At 38.2% G+C, this 16,808-nt stretch overlaps 1 protein-coding gene across 3 annotated transcripts in view; it reads right to left on the bottom strand.

Moving 5' to 3' along the window:
- Nucleotides 1-16,808, bottom strand: part of Nyap2 (neuronal tyrosine-phosphorylated phosphoinositide-3-kinase adaptor 2) — a 280,606-nt gene that overhangs the window by 77,200 nt on the left and 186,598 nt on the right. For all 3 annotated transcript variants that reach the window (XM_036172982.1, XM_036172984.1, XM_036172983.1), the window contains one exon: nucleotides 15,263-15,472. In XM_036172982.1, coding sequence (XP_036028875.1) covers nucleotides 15,263-15,472 — 210 coding nt within the window. The remainder of the gene's footprint in view (nucleotides 1-15,262; nucleotides 15,473-16,808) is intronic.

Genomic DNA, 16,808 nt, shown 5'->3' with positions numbered 1-16,808 from the left:
ATGGGATCTTTCCAAAGTTAGCTAAGTGCAACCAGTAGGAACACTATCAAACAAGGTATCCCCAGAGGGCTAGAGAAGAGTCATGAGCCAGGCAGGGAAAGACCCCGGTTGCTGGAGTTATAGCCAAAACTTAGCCAGCACATTGTCATACCAGTTCTCAGGTGGGTCTAATCGTTTACTGAGACAAGTATAATAAAGATGGCTTCCCTGTCAGCTGAACTCTCTATGGCTGGTGACTTCTCCTCAAGAGACTCAATTAGAGATTAGCTGAAAATTCAAGGTTTTCTTGATAAAAAAGGAATTATTACCAGATAGCATTTTTTTCTGTAGTGTTCAGAGTATCTCTATACTGCACAATATCGTGTTCTGTGTATGTTTATAATGAAAATTGAGTTTGGTTGATATTATAAATCTGGTAAGTTGAGGCTCTAGCTTTAAACTCTAAGTGGCTTCATGGGCAGGTACTCTGACAAACATAAGTCAATGTTACCCAAATCCTTGATCCTATGACTTTAATAAACATCTTACTTTTCCTGCCAAATTGAAGTAAGAATAGAATTTCCTAAAAAAAAAATAATTCTATGAAGCTATTAGGAAAACAAAGATCGGTGTCCCATTTTATTGAATGGGGGGCAATGGCATCAATGCTGTTTCTGCCATCAAACCCTTGGGAAAGCAAAAACAAGCTCCTGGGTATCAGACAGTACTTTCTCATCACCTCAGTTTCTCTCGGATGTGTGGAAAAAGTTGGCACCCACCCATGTATGCTTCACTTTCCTGTTTTGAGTTTCATAAACAAGCAAAACACATTTGTGATCTGGTTGCTCAGGCTTTCAAGAATTAACATTATAATATGATAGTACAATAATAGAATCAGCCACAACACACCTTCGAGTTAGTTACAAAAACAGAAATTGCACAGGCTGAAGAGAAAAGAACACATTTCTCCTTTGGTTTAGAAGGCATGCCATTTGGGACAGGATATTTATCTCCATAATTCTGTTGCCCTTGCTTTAGATGGATTATAAGTTAGAGGCTCCTGTTGATTACATAAGCCCTGGATTTAAAATCCATAAATGGCTTCCTGTCATTTTTAAGGTAAGACTCAAATCAGAAATGCAGGCTCTGAGATGCCTCTCTGCTCTCTTTTTAGCCCCTGTACAACATGGGACATCTAATCTTAAAGTCATAGCCTTCCCAGTCCTCTTTCTTGAATGTAATTCCTCCTAATTATCCTTGAAGCCTTAGTCTCTGCATCATCAGCATGCCAGACAGCATGCTCCAAAGGAAGTGTTGTGGTTGGATTCTTACCACTACCATTAATTACCCCACCATCAGCACCATCAGCACCACCAGCCTCCAGGACATACTCAGTACTTAATAATGTGGCACTGGATGAAATATATGAATGAATGAATGACTATTGCATGTCAAAGTGGAAATAAGGAAATTCTGTCTAATTATTATAAGCCATTGGGCAAGGCCTACACTGAAATTCAAATACCTGAAGTCTGTTCCTTGATTTGAAAATAATACTTACCAAATAATCCTGAAAATTCCACACTTCTGTTTGAGACTTATTATTGTTTTGTCAGAAAAAATCATTTAATAACACCAGCCCATGCACATGTAAGCTCTTGTGAAGTAGACATGACATGATATCAAATCACGACACAAAAAAAATCTTCAGAGGTAATTATGTTCAATTCTGTAACTGGGTTAAATATCATTTGTAATACCTTTAAATACATTTTCTAATTATCTTGGATTCTACCTTCTTTAAACAAGTTCACTGAAGTGTTTATTTGAACATATAAAACCTTATATACAATCATAAAATAGCATATTTCCTACTGTTGTGATAAAAACTTGGGCCAACAGCAACTTTTGAAGGAAAGGATTTCTTTCATCTTGTACTACACCAATGTTTTCACCTATACTACAGCATAGTCCCACCACTGAGAGAAGTCAGGACAGAAATAAAAAAAAGGTGGGAACCTAGAAGCAGAAACTGATGCAGAGGCTATGGAGCAGTACAGCTTAGTTGCTTGCTCCTCATGGCTTGCTTTCTTTTAAACTACGGGACTACCTTCCCAGAGCTGCACCACCCACAATAGGTTGGACCTGCAACAACCAATATCAATCAAGAAAATGCACCACAGGCTGTCTCACAAGTGAGTATTGTGGTGGTGGTGGGGGGGGCATTTTCTCAATTGATGTTCCCTTTTCCAAAATGACTCTAGCTGGTGTCAAGGTGACATAAAACCAGGTGGCACAGAAAACCATGTTATTCTTTTGCGTGCATAAATTGAGTTTCATTTGTCTAGTTCTTTCTATTGTAGGCATTGTAGACTGAAGCTTAGTTTTTTTTGTTTTTCACTTTGAGAACTGAAACTCATTCATCTTAGGGCTGTAGAAACGGCTCCTCATTTAAGAGTACTTTTGATCTCCCAGAGGACTTGATTTTGTTCCCCAGAATTCAAACCAACTGTAGTTTCAGGGGATCTGAAGCTCTGCAGCCTCTGTATGTACTTGCAAATATGTGTCTCTCTCATACACACATATAACACACAAATAAAATAAACTATTTAGAAAAGAAAATCAATCAGTTTGTACAACTTAATAATACAGTAATGAAGTTATAACTTAAATGTCCAAATGACTTGATTAATTAAGAATTTGAGCATCATTTGAAGACAACCCTTATCTCTTGCTGTTAGGGAATGTGCCCAGCATAAAGGATGTCCTCTTCTTTGCTCATGCCTTTGGCCCAGTGCTGGGAGTGCAGTGTCTGAGCCCATTATGTTGGCAGGAGCAGTAGGGAAGAGGAGTGATGAAGATCAAAAAGGATTTATTGACTGCGGAGTATGAGCTGGTATCTCTCCTCTGTGGCTTCAATATCTATTTGAACTTGACAACTTCTCTCTCCTTAGAGTATTTCCAACACCCAGAAGGCCTCCCAGGATCAGTTGTCTATCAGCTAGAGAGCTCATGGCTTTTGCTTTGTGTCTTTGCTTGTTTGTCCAGGATTGTTAAGAATACCTTGAGTCAAGCCTTTGCAGAACCAGCAATGACATTCATGACCTGCATGGCTTCCCAAAGCCCAGATCTGGTCTATGGAATTACAATTGTGAAATGCTGTTCTCTAGCCATAATATGTTGTCACCAATCTTAATCAGAGTAGCTGAAACTACCTACAGTGAATCAAAAGATGGTTGGAGAAGGTCATTAAAGGCTCACTTGAGATTCTAGACATTCCTTCCTCATACTCTTCCCCCAACACACACCGCCTTGCATCTGTGTACAATCTAACCTGAGCTTCATGTCATCTCAGGAGGTGCTGAAGTGTATCATAGATTGATAGTTAATGAAGAGGGGATTCCAGCTATACAGCTTTAGGGAGGTCACCCCCTATGTTTAAGTGTAGTTTTTCTGTGATGCAGCTATTTTGAGATCACTAGCACTCCATTCAGTAACCTCTGTCCATGATCCTATAGTGATCCCAATTAATGAATAAGCTATGGATGGCTCATTCTTTTGTTCTGTCATCTGAAGTAAATAGAAGTTCGTTCACTTCTCTCCAAAAAATGTCACACAGCAACACTTTAAACATACCTTTGGCCCATAGTCTGTATCCAAGAATATCTTTCCAAGAAGCTTTTGGTTCTGTGATTCTGGGCTGACCAGTTAATCTTTTGTACTTTTTTCCCTTACTCTATACCCCAGGTAGCTATAAACAGTATCAACCTTTCCATTACAGATGGAATTCCCAAGTACTTGTACTCATGCACTGTACTCTTGGTCACATACATACAGTCACATGCATACACGATCAACATAATCACACACCTCCACATATCTACACATAGTATAACACATATACTCAGTCACATACACATGCAGTCATATATGTACATAATCACACACAGCTATACACAGATTCATAGAAACATATATACACCCCATACACACCTACACATGCAACCAAACACAATCACACTTGATCACCTAGTCACATATGTATGATCAATATCACATATACATATCAATATTGTGATATATAATGACAATAAATCCACACATGCACAATCACACACTCACATGCATATAATCTGATCATATACCTGATCATAACCACATACACAAATCACATACAATTACACATGATCACATACAAATCACATACACTCAATTATCCAGGATCACACACACACACACACACACACACACACACACACACACACACACATAATCATGTATTTACAGACCACAATAAATAACACATTCATGAGCACAACCACATACACAAATCACTCTCAAGTCACATATAAATCACAATATACCATCACATAAATTTAATATATACAACTTACATATAACACCATACAAATCACACACAGCCACACACACAAAGTCAATTTAAAATCCTGTCTACTACTTGGTTCTGTCTCTGCCTCCAACTGCCTTATTAGTCTACAGAGGAGAGGTCAGATAAGGACACCAATATTCATTTTGTAAACCTCTTTTGCAAGTTCTTCCATGGCTTGTCTTTTTGTCTTGGGATATGAGACTAATTATCTTATATTATTTTGTAATTAGCTTTTGCATTTTATACCCTGTTTATTTCCATTCAAACTCTATTAAGGAACACTCTGACCACTTAAAATATTTAACATGCTCCCATATCTCCCTTTCTGGTTATTTCCCAATGCTGTCTGAAGAGTATCAGGAAAAAAACAAATAATACAATTTCTCTGGTTAACACAAATTCTGGTGACATCAATCAGTTTTCCACAGAGAAATAGCGGGACCTCTGAGAATGTAGTTTACATGACTCTTCAAAGACTCCACATGAGAGTCTGGCCATGTGTTTGCTACTAGAATCCAAAAGGCTAACCTCCAGAGTGAGACAAGAGTGTGAAGAACCAAACAGCAGAGACAAACAAATGTTTCCCAAGGAAATAAGCAAGTGTGGAAACTGGGAAGAGCAGCCTATGATGAAAGTGTCTTCCGGTGCATGAGACCTCTGCACAGAATGGCAGCCTAGAGGGTTGTAAACACACAGCTCACAGCTGTGTGGGGCTGAAGTGGAGGCAGACAGGAAGCTAGAGTGCAACCCACAGCCAAGTCCACATTACACTGAATAGCGAGATCCACCCGAGTGGTTTGCTAGTCTTGTTTCCGGATAAAAGTGAATGTAATGAACTCGCAGGTTGGTCAAACACCACACTTTGAAAAGTAAGACAATAAGGAGAAATTTGGGAGTGTAGACTTTCATTTTCTTTACATATGTGTTAATTAGTAGGTATGTTATACTGTGCTATTATTTGTCCATGTTGTCACCTAGCAAAATTAAAACATTTCCTGTGGGAAAAAGACAGTAAATTCAAAGAAACCATGATTTCTTTATCAGGTATCCATGTTCCTATGTTCCTACCCTCCAGCTCTGTGACTCACTCCTTCATTGTGTTTGTAGGTCAGTAAATCAGCTGGGCAGGGTTTTTGTTTGTTTGTTTTGCTTTGATTAGATTCTGTTGATCATATAGCCAATTCTCTCTCTCTCTCTCTCTCTCTCTCTCTCTCTCTCTCTCTCTCTCTGTGTGTGTGTGTGTGTGTGTGTGTGTGTTTGTGTTTGTAGTTTGTGTGTTGTGTGTGTGGTGTCTGTATGGATATGTGTGTGTTGTGTTTGTGGTTTGTGTGTGTATTTGTGTGTGTGTGCATGCACACGCACTGATATATTTTCTTATGTGTATGGATTCTCTGACTAAAGGTCAGGAACTTTTGCTTCTCTCTATGATTGTTTCACCTGTCATCATGTTAGCAAAAGACTGCAAATATGCTGGTGGCAGTGTTGGAGAAAATCAAATGTAAATCCTCATGTTCCCTGACACTAAGGCTCTAGAGTCATGTCCAGTCACTTCCATCCCATTATATTGGCCACAAAAGACACAAGGTCAACACAGATTCAAGGGATGGGAAATGGACCTCACTTTATGGTAAGAAGCTATAAATGCAGATTCCAAAGGCCTGAGTGCAGGGCTGGGTACCAACTCCTATAGTCCTAGCATTGCATGAAAATGTAATGGGGGGAAAGGAAGGGATGTTAGATGTAAATTACGACACAACATTATAAAAGTGAATATCAGCTTCTCAAAGATGTTTTTACCCACACCTTACAAGTGAGCCATAGGAAGCAGTCTAGTTCCTTGTGGTCATTTGGATACTATTTATTATGCTGTTTCAAATTTAATAACACAGATTCCAGAAGCCCATGAAATTGCCTTTCCCTTAGCAAGAATATATGCCATGTGATCCTCTGGCATCTAGACCCCACATGATACAGAGTAAATACCAAATACTGTTTTCTTATTTAAAAAAAAATATGATCCAAAAGAGAGTGAATGACTGAGCAAATGTCAAGTAGGCTATTCATCAAAGAGGATATATGTATGTTTATTAACATTTTCTTATGCTTATTTCCATGCCAATATAGTTTTAAATCACATTCATTTTACTGTTTGAAACAGAAGTAGTGTGATAAATTAAGATTTTTTCTTAACTTTTTAAAAATTTATTTTGTGTGTGTGTATAAACATGTGAGTGTTTGTGTGAGTATGTGAATGCACGTGCCTCTGTGTGTGTGTGTGTATGTGTGTGTGTGTGTGTGTGTTTCAGAAAAAGACTAGATCACATGCATAACCACTTTTCATTAAACTGAGTTTGCTTCAGTAGATGGAATTAAGAGACATGATCACAGGCAAACCTCATAGTTTGTTATTACATTATACACAGTTGTCAAAAAGTAATATTGGGCCATCAATTTGGCTGAGGGTTTAAAAGAACTTGTATATGAATTTGATCCTCCCCAAAAGGTGGGAGAGAGAAAACTCACAGAGCTTTCATGTAAAGTTCAAAGGGACTTGAATAGCATCTAGGCTTCAAGTCTAATATTTCCATGCATTTTTAAAGTCCTTAATGACATAGACAATGACATTTCCTTTATCTTAGCTTTGAATGACAGTGAGTTCCATAATTCCTTCAAGTCATTACCATCCATACAATGTTTTATTAATATTGTTGTCGAGCTAGGTTTTCTTCACTGAAAACAGAAAGCAGGAATTATTGTCACCAGTACTGTCACATTCCTCAGTCCTTTGATTTTGAGACATGGACCTGTTTGCTGCTTGTCTACACTTGTGTACTTGGGAGTCCTTTTGTATACAAAAGGAAGAATTTGGACAGTTTTTGAGTTATAGCATTAGGGTGCTTGTCGGAAGAGTTTACCATCCTTCCAACATCGTCAACAGTGACAAATACATCATCATTTTAAAGAAGAAAGCATCCTCCTTATAAATCAATGGATGTGCATTCCATGTTCAAAGCTCATTCTCTTGGATTCATTGTGATTCTATTCTGGAATCCCAGTTGTCTACTGCTCAGATTAACCACACTCCATTGTCATAGACCTCCTTCCCACGTCTCCAGGCTTCATGCACAACTCTCTCCAGTATCTGTGCAGTTTCCCCAGTTTCCAAAGGTGATTGGAATGAGAATGGCAGCTGCAGACCCCTATGAACTGAGTCTTTTGTGTGCAGAGTACTGCTGCTGCTGGAGTTCAGTCTCCCAGAGGACAGCACATTGCTGCCTGGCTGCCATTCTCTTGTTGCTTTTGTCTTTCTTTTCTCACATTTTGTTTGTTTGTTTTTTTAAATCCAAATTTTGGTCAGTGAAGACCCTCCTCACATGGGACTTAATACAGAAAACTTTCCTCCACTGTTCTAGGCTGGTGGTTTTCTTCACTTTGGTGGGAAGACCATTGTAATATCCAAGGATCCCTACAGGTAACTGTAGTATTTATTTAGAATTCGCTGTGTTCCAGGAGCTACACTTAGTGTGCTGCATATTTGCCTCAATCAACCCTATGAACACCTGCCTTTAATTCTCTTTTTTGTTTATCATCTTCATCATCATTTTTTGATTGTGAGCCTAGTGTTTAACACCTGTCTTATCTTTACAATCATTGTCTTTAATTTTCAAAATAATTTGTATTACATATTATTTTATCATCCACCTTTCATAAATAAATCTCAGGAAGAGGAAGGAGCCTGACCAGTTTCATCACCAACATAAAACATAATCAGGACTTAAGTCCTAAGTTCTGTGACCAACTACTCTATTAAGTACATATTTGTTTTAAAATTAATACAAATTTCATCATACAAGTATAACTTACAAGAAATAACACATTCTCTTTCTTTAATTGAAATTAGTTACCTGTCCAGTTTCATTTCTCTGAAATTGGGACTTCTTTTGGATACAGAGTGCAAAATCGTAAGTGGTAGTAGAACGTGCATCCTGACAATGAGTTTTAAAATGACCATACCTATCCTTTAGAGGAGAAGATACAATATTGCCTCTCTAATTTCTAGTTCATCCGGTTTACCATAGCAGACTCTGTTATCAATCACAAAGAGCCAACTGAAGAACAGAATTCCATGTCTGGAAGGCTGGGAGAACAATAATGTATAAAGTAAAGCTTCAATGAAAGCTAGAGGCATTTTTTCCCCATCCATTCTCCCTGTCCAATTCAGAGGTCTTGTTACTTTGGCAGGATTCTGTGAAATACTTAACTGCCAGTGTTCACTCTTCATGAAAATACAGACTTGCTGTCTTCTAGTACATTCTCTCCCCCGACCGACCATCTCATCCCTATTCTTCCAATCACAGCTTTCTTAAATCACTGTGGCTTCTGGAAAATGTAGACTCAGAGGCTGAAGTGTCTGTCTGGTCCTTCTGCTTCTTTTGGAACTTTCTATGCTATATGGTTAGAACCCATGACTTCATCTAGCAGTCAAGCTTGATATTCTTAATAAGAAAACACATACTGATGACCCTCAGATCTTACAAAGCTGGAAGGAGGGAATCATTTGACTCAATGCTTTCTGACAACTAAGCTATGTTTGAAAATTGGGAACTTTCACAAGATCACAACCAAATCTGGAAAATTTGGACACTCAGCAGATCCTTGGTTGCTTCTGTCTTCTTGACATGATTCATGATCTCTAAGTCACCCACATGCCTATCTCTGACTCCTGAGCTTCCTCAACTTGCAATGGCTTTTCCTTCTCACTTAGAAGTGTGTTTCTGTTTCTGTGCTTCTAAGAAATGTGGAAATACATAGTTTAGACTAAAGGGCTTCATAATGCAAGAAAATGATAAAAATAATTTCCTCTGTGAGAGTGATACATATATTTGTTGGCATGCTTCCTATGTGAACAAAAGCATGTCTAGTTTAAAGGAGGAAGTCTTTCCTGCTACAGCTGCTGATCTCTCTCTCTCTCTCTTGAGAATATCTTAGCTACCATCACATCCCTGACCCATCCTATTACTGACCCATCCCATCACAGAGCCAAACATCCCTGACTAAACCCATTACTGGCCCATCACAACACTGACCCACCCTGTTCCTTGTCCATCCTAACACTGACCTATCCTATCCCTGATCTATCACATGGATGACCCATCCCATTATTGATCCATTCCATCACTGATCATTCTATCATTGACCCACCCCATCCATGGCCTATCCCATCACTGACCCATCTTATCATTGACCCACTCTTCACAGACTCCCTAAGATAATAAGTTCTGAAAGGTGAGAAAAGAGAAGCAGGAGTATTTTTCTAAAGACCACTACTCATCTCATTTTTTAGGTTTTTTCAGTCTTGTCTAGGCATAAATTATATACTAATAACACACTGTGTGTGTGTGTGTGTGTGTGTGTATGTGTGTGTGTGTGTGTGTGTGTGTGTGTGTGTGACAGAGACAGAAACAGATTTTGCTTCCTAGTCAAAGTTTTCTGTTTTTACTTCTAAAAATGCTTCATGTCAGGCCAGACCGACAGCACCAAGCCAAAAATACTCCAAATTTCAGTTCATGTTTCAGTTCATCTTTGCCCTAAGTGCAGAACTGTATTTTACTCAATTGTTGATAACAATGGCTCTAGGGAAGATCTGAGATCTCTATGCATATGTATCCTATTTAGCCCATCATCATTTTTGAAGTCTGCATCTTTTTATAGTTTTAGAGTGGCTTTTAGATGTAAATAGTAGGTAATCACAAAATAATGCATTTGATTAAATTGAATTAATGTATGATCAACAAGTCTGTGCCATAAAGAAACAGAGGAAGTTCCTGGAGCAAGAGACTATATCACACAGCCTGTTGTGCATATGTATGAAGATGTGGGTGTCCCCAGAAACAACATTAGACATAAGCTATGGGAACTGAGATTTTGTTAATACCACGTTTACTTGTATAACTTCACCCACATCTCCCTATTATATACATGAGAATGTGAGTCCCAGTTCTCACAGCTTTCAGAAATCACACTCTGGGGATTGTCTGACTTACTAAACAACAGTAGTTTATTAAACTACTGAAGCAACCAGTGGCAATGTTAATTAGAATGGGGATCTGCTGACATGTTTTCTTTACTTCAGCAATTCCTTCATTCCTCAACAGGGCTGTTAAGAAGAACCATTCCAAGGAGCTATACTAATTTGGGTAAAGCAATGGTTTGTGGTGAATGTGTGTATGTAAAAGATGACATGCCTACAGTTAAAGATGTGTGTGTGTGTGTGTGTGTGTGTGTGTGTGTGTGTGTGTGTGCCCATGTGCATGTGTGCCTGTAAGGGGCACATCAGAGCACCAGAGGAAGAAAATTGATGTGGGAGAAAGGGGTGTGTACATAGACTATTCTTTCTCCCCTGTGAGGTATCGTATCACTGATAACTAGGCAATGGAAAGAAGAGGGTGTAGATTCCTATTCTAGCATTTATAGCAAGGCACTAGTGGCTCAACGACCTGGAAACCCAAAGAAAATATTGAAGTATGCACAAGTAGAGACAGTTAGGATTGGCTCATTCTCTTCTCTTCTGAAACAGCAAATCCAGAATGTTCTCCTCAAGCAGCTGATTTCCTACTACAAATCCAAGCCATCTTGTAGGTGCATGAGCTTCAGATGGTAACTGGCTTGTTTAAAAACACCAAAGGGGAAGGGGATTTGGTTTCTCTGCATGTCTTCATTGATGGAACTATGGTGTTTTCTAGAACATATCTGGCACATTTTAAACTCTTGCTGTTCAGAAAAATAAATTTTAACATATAAAAAACAACTTTTCCATTTATAGTAGAAGGGAAGCCTAAGTACTTGAGTAATAGTAAAAGTTGTTTGGAATCACACTTCTTCATGCAAAAGTCGCAAGAGAGCTGACATTAAAGTCATGCCTCTGCATTTGCTTCTACATTGTGGTTTGTTGTTGTTGTTCGCATTTGTTTTTCTTCTTAAGACAGGGTCTCACTCTGTAACCCTGGTTGGCCCAGAACTGATTTCACAGACAGACTGGAATTTAACTACCTTACCTGTCTCTGTCTCCCCAAAATGCTGGGATGAAAGGCATGTTCCACCACCAGCTTCATTTCATAATTTTTAAACTATAGAATCAAAGTTGCGATGGCATCCTCTTTTCTTTCTACTATGTATGTCTACTCTCTCAGAACCCATAGTTGAGATGCATAAGGGGCCAAAAATATGTTGTCCATTCTCTGTGATCAGTAGATAGTTTGTTGCTAATTAATAGAACAGGTTTGGAATGATGCAAACCAAAACAGATGCTTCAGTAGCTTGAGGCAGAACCTAGAAGCTTCCTACAAACTTTATTTAAACTCTGAATTTGTTAGAAAGTTCATGCCATAGTGACAAAGAATTTAAGAAATGTGCTTGCCAATTTCTGTGCAACTAACTGTTTCATAAGAGTCTAATCATTCCCCATGTCATTCTATTATTTCCATTCACAACAGCCCAGTTTTTTATTTGTTTGTTTTTTTAAGGTCTAAATTATAGACTCCTTGGATCCCCTCTCAATTTCCTTCTCTCTCATGTCTCCTCAATTCTTCTTCATGTACGCTTCATCCAGTCTATGCTTGCCACTATTCCTAAGATCTCTAGCCCAGGCCTGAAGTTCTGCTGAATCTTATTAGTTCTGAACCTGTAATCCCCATTGTCTGCTGGCCCCTCACTTACATCTCCAAGAAAGTCTGCAAATTAACAGTCAGAATTTAATCCCCAACTCTCTCCATTATTCCTTGCCCCACATCTCAATACACTGTCTATTTCTTCCTGTCCCTCAAACTTAAATTCATCATTGAATGCTCCATAATATAAGACAAACTACATTATTTGTATCTTAAAATAAAGACTAGCAAATATTTACTATATAGTGTTCAAAACCTGACCATGGTGTGGCAGTTAAGTGCCTAAGGTTATAAAAGTTCATTTCCCTGTTATATCTACTAGGTATATACTCCCCCCTTTATTGAGGGAAAGAAGGGTTCTTGCCCCCTCCAGGGAAGGCCCTTTCTACTTCAGTCAGGAGTTGATTCCAAAAGTTAATATTCTGATCTCAATTCTGACCAGTTGGATGAAAATAAAAAAGTCAATCTTTAGTTTTCAGCCCATGGATGTGAAAAAAAATCATTAAGGAAAGAAAAGCAGAGTCATGAGCAGGATAGATAGCTCTGAGGACAGGGTAGCATCCAGGAACAGTTATAGACAACCAGTAGCTCCACACATCCAGACTCAGTACCAAAGGCACTGATAATGTCTACCACGTGGAAGATTGTTAACTTGTGCTTTGTATTGAAAGTGTTTCCAGTTAATATATGAGGTCTTTTTAGATAGATACTCATCTACATTAGTAGATTCCCAATAAATTGACCTCAGTTCTTCACACTGAACACATTTGTGTGTGTGTGTGTGTGTGTGTGTGTGTGATATTTTCAGGTTTCTTCAGAAAGTGTGCTATTTTCTTTCCCCCATCCTGGTAATCCATTACAAATCACTGTTTTATCTATCAAAGCACCAAATTGTTCTTTCCAAAGTTAATGTTTTACAGAAGAATTCACTTTTTTCTATTTCATTTCTTATTTTATTCTGTATCACATCTTAGTTTATATCATCTGAACTAGGGATCTACAGATAATTAGTAAAGCATTATTATAAACTCTGTAAGGTAGTTTCTGCAAGGGATGAATATTTGAATCAGTAGAAAATGATGCTCACCAACAATGAGTAAACATCATGCCATCCGCTGAGGGTCTAAAATGAGGACAGATTTCCTTCTCTCTTCTTGAGCTGGGACTTCAGTTTTCTCCTATGCTTGGACATTGACACTGTGGTTTTTAATCTTCTAAACTCAGACTTGCACCATTGACACTGTGCTTGAACTGCATTATGCCATAGGCTTTCCTGGACCATCAGCTTATAAATAGCAAGTCTGAATCTTTCAAGCTTCTATAATGATGTGAAGATATCCCTCACAATAAATCTCTTTTGGTCCATGCATATCTATTGGTTTTTGTTTCTTTGGACACCACTGACTAAAATCAGCACTACATTACAATGATATACTTGTCTATCAATAGACTATTAATAACCAATGTAAGGATATTTGATTGATCATTATGACCCCTGTCCCTAGGATATGTTGGCTGTTGCATCACAGGTACTCAAAGAACAATTTTGTTTTTATTAAACATGTCTGTCTTCTAAATATATCTTTCACATACTTTAGGTAGAAGCTTCACAGTTTTAGGTGAGTCTATGAAAATATTGACCATTTCTAAATTAGTTAATCACTTTAGCTGGTAAGTGTTGCCTACTATTTTATTTATATATTTTATTTTTGAAAGAATGTACAGGTAGTCCTGAATATTATTTTACATTTGACAGAACACAAAGGTAGTCCCAATTTCACTTCTAGTCATTATTTATAAAATACCTTGACAAAAGCCACTTTGAAGGGAAAGAGCTGATCTTATCTTACAATACCATGTTTGCAGGAACTTGAATCAGTAAGTTAAGAGAGAATAACAGATAAGAGAGAATGAATTCATGCATGCTGACTACTCAGCCCATTTCATCTACTCAGACACTGCTCAGGGCCCAAACCAAGGAATGGTGCTACCCTTCATGGGTTGAATCTTCCCATATCAATTAACATAGTCAAGATAATCCCCCATAGGCATGTGAACAAACTAAGCTGATCTAGACAATCCCTTGGTGACATCCTTTCTAGATTATTCTAGAGCATATCCAGTTGACAAGGAATCATCATCTATTACTACTATCATCTTTACTTTTATGTAAAAATAATTTAGAATTTCTGTGGTTGTGTAGAACTTTCCTTCTGCCAGTTTTTAACTTGGGCTGTAAGGTGAGTTCTTCATAGTGTACATGGGATGGCTCCATCATCTAGCTTTACATAGCATTCTAAATCTGGGAAACTGTGGCTGTGTCTTTCCCGAGAAACATCCCTGCCCAAGCCCAGAGATCACTGGCCTCCTCTCCTTCAACTTATCCATGTCAGAGAGTTCATAGGTTAACTTTGTGTAAATTGCTTTCCTTGACAAGTATCAAAGTCAAAGAGAACATGAAAGGATTGGTCTTTTCTTTGGAGACCTAGCACTCTTTCTGAAGAGAAATCTGAAAGCTGCAGGAGGTTCCTTGATTATTCACTGTTTATTTTAATTGATAGCTCTCTGTGAGTCCAACATGTAGATGAATCAGATCGAAGCAAACATATGCTGCTTTACAAAATCGATGTTTAATAATACTTATCTGGTAACCATGCAGAACTGTATTGACTGTTTTAGTCTTGAGATATGAAATTGAAAGCTACATTAATCTTTCCTCTTTTGGTCTGGGTTTGAGAACTTCCTGCCAGGTCACATGCCCAATGACTATGTCACTCAACACAGGTTCTCCCTATAGTCACCTCAGATCGTTATTATTATATTTCTATCATCAGTTTTACTTCTGACCAAATTTCATCAGTTACCTAAAATCATTATTTGTTTTTTAAGAAAAAGAACCACAAACACCAAAGAACTCAATTCCATAAACTGAAGTGGATTAAATTCAGGCCTAGAGTCATTTTTGAAATATTTAATATGAAGTTTTTCTAGCTATAGACTGCCACAACTGCCACATGGTAGAGCTTTAAGAAACACCATTTTCCTTGCCATCCCTGTGAGGAGCTGTCGTGTGGTGTGCTGCATGGGTCTCCCCCTTATTTGTGTGTTTGTGATTGAGGTCTGAGTGGAGGCAGACTGATCTGAGGTGACAGTTGCCTATGTGATACCTGTGTAACAGTAGCCTCTAGACTGAGAGAGTTGTGTGGACCAACAGGCTCCCGCTTACCTGAACTGTGGTTTCCTGCCAATAAGGTGGGGCTCACAGAGCATCTGCCCATTCTGCTGGTGACCACAGGTGGACCTGGTGTCCCGTCCCATTCTTGAGCTTTCATTGGCTCTCTGGAGGAAGCTGCTCCATGATGACCTCTCTCTTTGCTGTCCAGCTTTGGCAATGGCTCCGTGCTGTGGCTTCGGACTTTCAGCTCCTCAGTGGATTCTGTGTATTAACAACATTACTTGTTATTTGAGAATTAAATCCTCCCCAAAATCATTTTTAGAAGCTCAACTGAAATGTCCTTCTAAAGTACTTGTAAGATATTGTTGAAAATCTGGTTGTACTGGAGACCTTGGTTTTTAAAATATAACAGAGAAATAAATCCCCTGGAGGATTTTCTTTTTCTCCAGGATGTGGGTACATTAGTATCACCAGAAAGAAAATTATTTTCTCTTCTGATATACAATACCTCAATGAATCTTGACCTTTTTATCAACTCCCCTTTGATTTCACTTTAAGGAACTCTCTTGGGGACTATGTTACATTCCTTCTTACTTTCTAGTCCCTCACATTTCCTTTACTGTACCGTGCCATGAATTCAACCCAACCATTCTCTAGCACTACTTTTGATGAGCTTTTATTAAGTGAAATATTTACCACAATTCCTAATGATTGGCCAATCTTCTACCACTTGTTTTTATTATTCAATTCATTCCGTTTCACAGATCCTTCCTTTTCCTGCACTTGTTCTACATCAAACCCCTTTTGTATGTTGTCTGCAATTTTCTTTTTTTTCAACCCATCCTTTACACACTGGTCATCTCTAAGGCACTAGCTGTGACACTCTCCTCATTCACTATAAATGCTTTGTATGATTTTTATTTCAACAAAATCCTCTCATTTCAACAAAATCTCATCTAATTCTTAAAGGTTTCCCAAACTTTGTATCAAAAGACAAGACCGTTCTCCTTAGTGTCAGGTTCATTATCCAATGGATACCTTATAGATAACACAAATTTAACATTTCAGGTACTGTACAGACATTTCTCACTCAATTGATAGCTATTTTTGTCCATCCATTCATTCATGCTAAGAGATTGACTGTTCTTATCTTTAATTGCAAAAGCCCAGATTCAAATCCATCAGTCAGAAAAGACTTCTGACTATGAGACTTTTTCTCATTCTTCTCCACTTGGTATCAAGTTTGCCTCAACAACACTAGTCCAAGCTTTAGTTTTGTTTCTTAAATTGTCACAACTAGCTTCCTTGATCTTGTCTTTGGTATCCAAGGTACAAGTTACAGAATCCATTTATAATACAGAAGTGATCATAATGGACTCCTGACAGGAATACTTTGAGAAGTCTCCTGTTCACAGCACAATAACTGAGTCCTTATTAGTGTCTGCCATATTGACCTTCCCTTTTTCTCATAACTCTTTCAGAATTGTTATACTCAAGGAACAATTTCAAAATGGTCACAGCTTATGTCACCCTCTTCCATGCCTGATCAAAACAATGCTGCCTTCTACAATTTCAACCTCTTTGCTCTGACTACTCT

The sequence above is a fragment of the Onychomys torridus genome, chromosome 23, assembly GCF_903995425.1.
Source record: "Onychomys torridus chromosome 23, mOncTor1.1, whole genome shotgun sequence".
NCBI classification, from domain to species: Eukaryota; Metazoa; Chordata; class Mammalia; order Rodentia; family Cricetidae; genus Onychomys; species Onychomys torridus.
Note: the sequence above shows the minus strand (reverse complement) of the source record. Positions and strands in the feature narration are given on the sequence as shown.